Source organism: Oncorhynchus mykiss, chromosome 21 (assembly GCF_057628025.1).
Source record: "Oncorhynchus mykiss isolate SJ-2025 chromosome 21, ASM5762802v1, whole genome shotgun sequence".
Taxonomy (NCBI): domain Eukaryota; kingdom Metazoa; phylum Chordata; class Actinopteri; order Salmoniformes; family Salmonidae; genus Oncorhynchus; species Oncorhynchus mykiss.
Window position 1 is genome coordinate 13,527,300 of NC_143042.1, and position 8,304 is coordinate 13,535,603.

The 8,304-nt window shown below is 39.6% G+C and overlaps 1 protein-coding gene and 1 pseudogene across 4 annotated transcripts; both read left to right on the top strand.

Moving 5' to 3' along the window:
- Positions 1-268: 268 nt before the first annotated feature.
- LOC110500014 (uncharacterized) lies at positions 269-5,320 on the top strand. 2 transcript variants are annotated; one of them, XM_090213890.1, is made up of 7 exons: positions 269-763; positions 959-1,066; positions 1,206-1,262; positions 1,436-1,594; positions 1,705-1,861; positions 1,957-2,057; positions 2,300-5,320. In XM_090213890.1, exons 1-7 carry the CDS (start codon positions 752-754, stop codon positions 2,441-2,443), a joined length of 738 nt encoding a protein of 245 aa, XP_090070016.1. In that variant the 5' UTR covers positions 269-751; the 3' UTR covers positions 2,444-5,320. The 2 variants fall into 2 exon arrangements, with proteins under 2 accessions (XP_090070016.1, XP_021432813.3); XM_021577138.3 differs by lacking the exon at positions 269-763 and having other exon boundaries at positions 774-1,066; positions 2,300-2,938.
- Positions 5,321-6,060: 740 nt separating this feature from the next.
- LOC110501028 (Ig kappa-b4 chain C region pseudogene) lies at positions 6,061-7,848 on the top strand (annotated as a pseudogene). 2 transcript variants are annotated; one of them, XR_016490180.1, is made up of 2 exons: positions 6,061-6,171; positions 7,260-7,848. The product of XR_016490180.1 is annotated as an Ig kappa-b4 chain C region pseudogene, transcript variant X2 (transcript). The 2 variants fall into 2 exon arrangements; XR_016490179.1 differs by lacking the exon at positions 6,061-6,171 and adding an exon at positions 6,424-6,550.
- The last annotated feature ends 456 nt before the right edge of the window (positions 7,849-8,304 follow it).

Below are 8,304 nucleotides of genomic sequence, written 5' to 3' on the forward strand. Positions count from 1 at the left end.
CTCTCACCGAGCAACTTTTGTTGTCACAAGATCTCACAGACACTCTCCCTCGCTTACACACACACACACACACACACACACACACACACACACACACACACACACACACACACACACACACACACACACACACACACACACACACACACACACACACACACACACACACACACACACACTATGTGACTGAGTGTCTGACTGAGTGACAGTGAACTGGTCACACAATGCTGTCCTTGTGCCGTACACAAAAGGTCAGATGAATCAAAGCATATGAATCACAGACTGTCTCTCCTCTCAGGCTCTCAGACATACTTCTAATCCATATCACAGCCAAATATCCTCCTCATATTCTTGGATACTACACTGGATATTGATTCACAATCTATTTGATAACATTTATGATAAATATTTAGCTGGAAATGTTAGGGAATCAGCACAGAGACGTTTTTGTGAGATGGTGCTTGGTACTTGAAGAGGCTCAGGGCAGGTTATGAACGGAAACGGGACTACAACTCTTAAAAAAAAGTGATTCCCCCATTTAGATAGACCACAAATATCAAACAAGTAAGAGTTTCTAAAATGTGTGTGTGCGTGCGGGTGAGTGACAGACAGTAGTGCCCGTAGGCGGCCCTTACGACACTAGTCAGCCGGACCCTGGTCTATAGTATTTACATGTCATCATGACAAGTCCTCTGCCTGAAGAAAGAAACATTGGATTTCAAGTCTTCCTCATTAACTTCTCAAGTTCCATATGAAGAGCAAAGTGAGTAGAAATACATATTTTTATGTATTATCAGATTTTCCTGAATATTTTGTGATTTTTGTTTTTAGAACGTTTCTAGAATTAACTTGAGGGTTGATGAGAAAGTGAAGTCATATACAGATTTAGAAAAGAAAGCCATGTATGGAGGGGCTGGGAAAGGAAAGTCTTCCCTTTCTGATGTGCTTCCTCTGTCAGATTCGGACGACCACGTGTGTCCTCCTATTTCTATTCACAAGTCTTGGAGTATGCTCAGGAGGATTTGGGAATCCTGTCACAGATGACGTGAGCAGGCTGATGTTATTGGTAAGATACTCTAACCTGAACTCTACTATGCAAAACTAGTCTGGTGATTATTTAGAGTTTATTTCGTCCTAAAAAAGACTTTAAATCTCTTCTTTTGATGCAGAAAAATGGGCCAAATAATACTAATTTATTTTTTCAGAAACACAATATTCCAAAGGATTATAACATTTCTATACATTATATTCCCAAAGAGAGGGTGAGTAGAATTTATCAAAAACAAAACATCATGCAGAAACTTTTAGAAGGAGAGAAGTTGGGTGGTCTTAAACTTTGGAAGCATTTTTGTAGAGGAACATTTTTGTTTTATTTACAATCTGTAGATTGGAATCATATGTAATCTAGTCAGTTTTCTCCCTTTTCTTACTCCAGAGTGGTGTGTGCTGGGTTCTACTGAATATCTATCCACTGGAACAAAGCCTCAGGGAACTGGCCCGGGTGTTTGGTGCCATTTCTTCCAACAAAGATAATATTATGATCTTTATCACCATGCTGCAAAATCTACGCTTCAAATTTGATCATGAGGAGCTGGTAATGCCTGTCAGTTCTGCCAGTAGATCCAGTTACTGTAGACCCAGTTTATTGACTGTATTAAGTGGTGCAACCATCCTGATGTTTACTTTGTTTGTTTGTACTTCCAGGAGGCAACAATGCAAGTCTTTAAATGCCACTATAGGGCGGTCAAATGGCCGTCTGGGCAGTATTTCGACTATATCAGAGACATTTTGAATTCTGCAGCTCAGGGAGAAGGAGGATTCCGCTGTGTGCCTCCACCCTGCCCTGCCCCTACTACACCAGGTAAGAAACACGCCCCAACACACAGTATCGATTCAGCCCCAACATACAGCATTCACAAGTCTCTTCCTCTCAGAGCATGTTGTTATCTCTCTCAGGAAGTGAAGCACAGGATCATGAACAGACTCGGTCAAGGGGGAGTCTGCTGTCCCTGCTTCCGATCCCAGTCACAGCCTGCGTGTTCCTCATTGTGTGGGCGGTAAGTTAACTATGTGAATGGCTTGCTCAGGCTGTATGACAGTGTCTGGCCCAGAAGACCTACAGGGTATGCTGACTCTTGTTCCAGCCCAGCACTACTACTACACACCTAAATCAACATTTCAACTAATCATCAAATGTGTTAGTACTTGGCCAGAACAAAAGCCTGCACACTGGCTCTCCAGGACTGAAGAGCACTGGTGTATGGTATTGAATGATTCAAAGTGATATTCTGTTCCATAGATTAAATCTAGAAGAGGAGGCTCCCCAGAGAGTAACCTTGAGAGAGGCCATAGAAGGCTGTCCACTGATGTGGAACGGACCATAACCATCCCTATTCCACCAGTCACCAGTCCAACTGACACACCAATAATGGGGGAAGCCTGATCACCACTGAGGGAGCAGAAGAAGCCAACATCAAGCACTGCATAGAGATCAGAAAGCTCCCCGTCTGGACTGGTGTCACTCTGGACTGGTGTCACTCTGAACTGGTGTCACTCTGAACAGGTGTCACTCTGGACTGGTGTCACTCTGGACTGGTATCACTCTGGCCTGGTGTCACTCTGGCCTGGTGTCACTCTGGACTGGTGTCACTCTGGACTGGTATCTCTGATTCTTCTTGGGTGATATCCCTGAGAGAACAGAGCTGAAATCTCTTATTTGGTATCTTTGACATATCGGAGCTGATATCTCTATAATATATGGGCTGATATAGGGTCTCACTTAAACAAGGGACAACGGCAATAAGACATTAATCAACCGCTTACTAGAACTAAATAATTTGGACTGTCATATATTTTGACACAACACCATGTATCGCAGGTTCCTACCTTGTCTATGTCTGTCTAATCAGAGATTTTGACATTACACAACATCAGAGACATTCTCTACTGAGACTGGACTTTGTTGTTGCCTAAATATCTATTGCTGCTGTGTGGCCACAGAGTGTGTGCTGACACTTTTTTGTCTCACCCCTCTTTGAGTCACATCATCAGTGTGTGTGACCACAGTATGACAGTTTAACTGCCCACTGTGTGTGTGTGTGTGTGTGTGTGTGTGTGAGTAAGCTACCCTGCTCTGGATGATCTCAGTGAGGGCCATAAGAGGGGCTTGTTCTCGTCACAAAAGAAAAAAGCCGTAGGCTGAAGGAAATACCAGTTCCATGCTAACCGACAGAGACAGATCCTTATGAATCAAAAAACGTTTGATCCTCAATCCCCAGACAGCAGGAAACCATGTTTCTCTGCCATCTCCTCTCATGTTGCACTATCACACGCATTATGAAGCCTTACCACTGGGCACAGACGTCAATTCAACGTCTTTTCCAAGTTGGTTCAACTTAATTTTATTGAAACGATGTGGAAACAACGTTGATTCTATCAGTGTGTGCCCAGTGGGATAGGACTGACTGATTTCAAGCATAAGTTATGGCTGCTTTTTAACTCCCCTCTAGTGGTCAGATACAATAACTATACTTGGTTCCCTCAGCACCTACAGTAGGTCCCAGCTGTAGCAAGACAGTCACTGTGCAGTCTGACTGAGGGATCTTTTTGTACAGATCTGTATCACTGTGGAACACCTAGACACTTTATGTAGATAGTGTAGTGTAGTGTAGTGTAGATAAAGTGTGTATGTAGATAGTGTGTGTATGTAGATAGTGTATGTTGTAGATTGTGTATGTAGTGTATGTACTGTAGTGTAGATAGTGTATGTGGTATAAATTATGTAGTTTATGTAGTGTAGATAGTGTATGTAGTGTAGTTTAGACAGTGTATGTAGTGTAAATTATGTAGATAGTTTATATAGTGTAGATGGTGTATGTAGTAGTGTAGTGTAGATAGTTTATGTAGATACTGCATGTAGACAGTGTAGGTCGTGTAGTGTAGATAGTGTATGTAGTATATATAGTGTATTTAGTGTATATAGTGTATGTAGCTAGTGTATGTAGTGTAGATAGATAGTGTATGTAGATAGTGTAGATAGTGTATGTAGATTGTGTAGGTAGTGTATGTAGTGTAGATCATGTATGTAGTGTAGGTAGTGTAGTGTAGATAGTGTATGTAGATAGTGTATGTAGTGTAGTGTAGATAGTGTATATAGACAGTGTAGATAGTGTATGTAGTGTATGTAGTGTAGGTCGTGTAGTGTAGATAGTGTATTTAGATCATGTAGGTAGTGTATGTAGATAGTGTATGTAGTGTAAATAATGTAGATAGTGTAGGTATGTCATGCAGATAGTGTATGTAGATAATCTATGTAGATAGTGTAGATAGTGTATTTAGATAGTGTACATTATGTAGATAGTTTATATAGTGTATGTAGTAGTGTAGTGTAGATAGTTTATGTAGATACTGTATGTAGTGTACATGTGTCTCATGTTTGAGTCCAGCGTCATTCACAGTCTCATTCACAGATCTAGCAGTTAGTAATCTGCTCATGAAAAAAAGTTAATATAATGCTAGAAGATTGCATCAATTTAAATCAGACATTTGGTTAAAGGTCCATATGAGGACTTGTTTTGGGGGCTGAAGTGATTGTAACTTTGAAGTAATGTTGAGGTCATAACATATTTTGTTTTACTCCTATGGATCTTGCTTTGCATATGGACAGGTATTGTGTTTCAAAACATCAAGTAACTTTAATTTACACTTTCAGGCCATGACAAATATAACAAGTCATAACCATGATGATGATGATGATGGTCATGTGATCTGAATGATTGCTTTGTAACCATATTGTATCACGTCACAGTTGACCTCCTCTAGTGACCAGTGTTCTATGTCACTGTCTCTTCCCGATCAGACACTGCAATCTGACCGAGGGAGATTTTTGTATGGCTCTCTATCACTTTGTGAACACATTACCACTGTGCCAACTCTGATAGTAGTAATCTCCTGCATCTTCAGCCTGGACTCCACTGATGGTTAAAGTGAAGTCACTATGAGATCCACTGCCGCTGAATCTAGATGAATCTAGAGTCCCAGACTGAAGTGTTGTAGCATAGAAAATAAGGAGTTTAGGAGGTCCTCCAGGCAAGACGGTTATACACATTACTGCTCTTTACAGGTCAGATAGACTGTCTGTCCTGGGAGAACAGCTTTCACTGCAGGAGTCTGAGTCACAGTGTACTGTCCTCTGGATTCTGAAAAACTGAATATATTACATATAGTAATGAATAGTTCTGAATATAAATATGATTATTGATCTACATTACTGTGGTGTAGATTTAATTAATTTTCAACAATAAAGTCAGCAGCAAGCAAGTGTCCAGATGAAGATGGTGATAAAAGTCATGGTTGTTGTGGGTTCTGTTGTCATGAAGAACAGCTCTCAGTCATGAAGTATTAAACTCACAGGGCGGTAAACAGTCAGAGCAGGGGGAGATGCATTATTCAAATGAATGTTTTAAGTCTATTTCCGTTTCCAGGAAGGCCCACATCTTTAGAATGTATTTTATCCTGCATGTGCTCATTTTTATAACATCAAACAGCAACTCTGTAATCATATCACTAATGTATGACGTTTGTTAGGCACACCAACATTATATCGTTATTCTGATGTTGATCAGATATAATGAACTGTCTGTTCACTCATGCTTGGTCTCTGATGTAAGTTCCTCTAATCAGTTAGTGAACACTTCTCTAAACTAAAGCTGGTAGGATTCCTCTGGTAGTGTTGTCTGTCCTCTGTGACTTTACCATCTCTGTTAAATCTGAGATCAGCATGTTTAATAAAGGAATATACAACATGGATCACTATCACTACTGCTGCTGCTGTTGTCTTTCATATGGACAATATGGAGGAATACTAGCAACACTGATCAGATGCTGGACTGTACCTCCAGACTAGGAGAACCTGATACACAGAGGAAGGACAAATACTACTATCTGAATTTAAGACACAATTCATATTTGTATTATCTAGAAACAGCTAATATGAAGTGTTTGTTCTACCTGGAAGATGTTAAAGTGTATTAGTGTTGATTATGATTCTGTATGAGTGATCTTCACTGTAACAGCTGCAGCATCACAACACAGAGGTTTTTGTACCAGCAGTAATAGGGATTGTATCACTGTGGTACACTTTTGGTAGCGGCACCAGACTAGATGTTGGAAGTAAGTAAACACCAAATGAACTGTTTTATACACCTTTTGATGTTGTGAGTCAATTTCTCTATCAATTTAGCCTTTATACTGAGGATAAGTTTTCATACATTTGTTTGTGATAAGAGTGATTAGTCTACATTTTACATTAGTTGCATGAAAAAACATACGTCACCAATTAGGAAATGTACACGAAAAAGTAGGTTTTACTAAATGTTACGAAAAACAAAACAAAAAACAACTTATTTAAAATTAAGTGGAGTTAATTATTTGAACCACAGATGACAGAAATTCAGCTTGTCCAATAGTCAGGAGGTTTTTGTACCAGCAGTAATAGGGGTTGTATCACTGTGGTTGACCTTTGGTAGCGCCACCAGACTAGATGTTGGAAGTAAGTAACAATCTCTCTTGATATTTCTTTCTGATTACACTTATTAAGTATGTTCATCTTAAATTCTGTCTCTATAAAAATATAGAGATTGTAGAAGAAGAAATTGATCTATACATTGCTTTGACTGAGACTTCTTTCAACAGTTTATTGAATCAAAATGTTAAATTGTAGGCATTTGTTTACATGTCTGTTTTGTATGATTGCAGAATATAACTCTTAATTCTGGTAAAATAACTATTGAATAGTATTGGATATAGTAGTCATTATTGTTGCATTGAGTTCATGGTAGCCTTCACTTTTAGTGTGAATACGAACGGTCTCAGTTATGTTTGTAACATACTTCATGATCTAAAATGCTTGATATTTTATAAAAACTAATTTATGCTCTAATTCTGCAAATACTATAAACATGAGTAGGCTATTTTGATCAGATCCATTCCTAAATATCTGTATAACATGTATAACTGACACCATATGACTAGTAACTCTAGTTATTTTACCACTTTATACTTGTTTGGTACATCAATCTGCTTTGTATCATATTACTTTAGTGTTTTCTTCACATCTTTCAAACAATCTAACTTTATATTCATATTTAGAAGGTATTTCCAATTCACTTTATTTTGATGTTGATACTTTGCTGAAGAGAATCTCTTAGTGTAGCTGTACTTGATGTAGTTACTTAGTTGATGTGTTCTGTTTGTTCCAGGTAACAGTGCTCCCACCCTCACCGTCCTGCCCCCCTCTAGTGAGGAGCTGTCCAGTACAACAACAGCCACACTGATGTGTCTGGCCAACAAGGGCTTCCCCTCAGACTGGACCATTAGATGGAAAGTGGACGGGACCAGCCAGAAGCAGGAGGCCAGTCCCAGGGTTCTGGAGAAGGATGGTCTGTACAGCTGGAGCAGCACCCTGACTCTCACTGTCCAGGAGTGGACCAAGGCAGGAGAGGTGACCTGTGAAGCCCAACAGATATCCCAGACTCCGGTCACCAAGACCCTGAGGAAGTCTGACTGTTCTGGGTAGGACCCCTCAGTCACACACCCCTGTGGAGCGAGGCTGCTGGTTCCTCTGCTTTGACTCTGTTCTGAGATCAGATGTTCTCTGTCTTATTGATCACTGACATGTAGACTAACAGGGGGCTTTGCTTGAGTCATTGTGTCAATCCTCTCTGTAGACTGAGATTGTATCAGTGTTTTATTTGATGTGTTCTGTTTTATTACTATTAGATACTGTAGGAATGATTGCTTTGATGCTTTGATTAATAGACGAAAATAAAGACTTCTCGTTGGAACAAAGCTTTTTGTTGTTGTCAGTAATTAGATTTTAGTCTTAAATGTTGAATGAAATAGAAATAGATTCATAAAACGTATCAGACCTAAATGTCACTGCTTAGTTATTTAGGTTCTCACTTGAAACAAGATCGTCATCAAACTGTAGTTCAGAGCAACACAAGATGCTACGATGTTTACAGATTAACAGAAGAACTATCCACTTGTAGTAGATTGTACACTATATTAATATTTCCGAAATGTTTTTGACCTGCTTGACTTCTAGACTTATAAAGACAGTAATCTAAGATGTTATCGAGATCTTGCACTCTCACCAATGTAATCATACTGCCATTTAGCCAACCTGGGGACAGAATGAGCATCTGGTGACAGTGCTGCTCTATTCTAGGACAAGCAGAACCACCCAGCCCTGTCTACGTACATTTCAGTTTCAATCCCACAGTTCCCAGTCTAGTTTCAGTT

Excerpts from the sequence above, each read along its gene's own strand:
- LOC110500014 (XM_021577138.3), top strand. The coding sequence starts at position 905 with ATGGAGGGGCTGGGAAAGGAAAGTCTTCCCTTTCTGATGTGCTTCCTC. Across the intron at positions 1,067-1,205 it reads TGAGCAGGCTGATGTTATTG|AAACACAATATTCCAAAGGA; the intron begins GTAAGATACTCT and ends TTATTTTTTCAG. Across the intron at positions 1,862-1,956 it reads CCCTGCCCCTACTACACCAG|GAAGTGAAGCACAGGATCAT; the intron begins GTAAGAAACACG and ends TATCTCTCTCAG.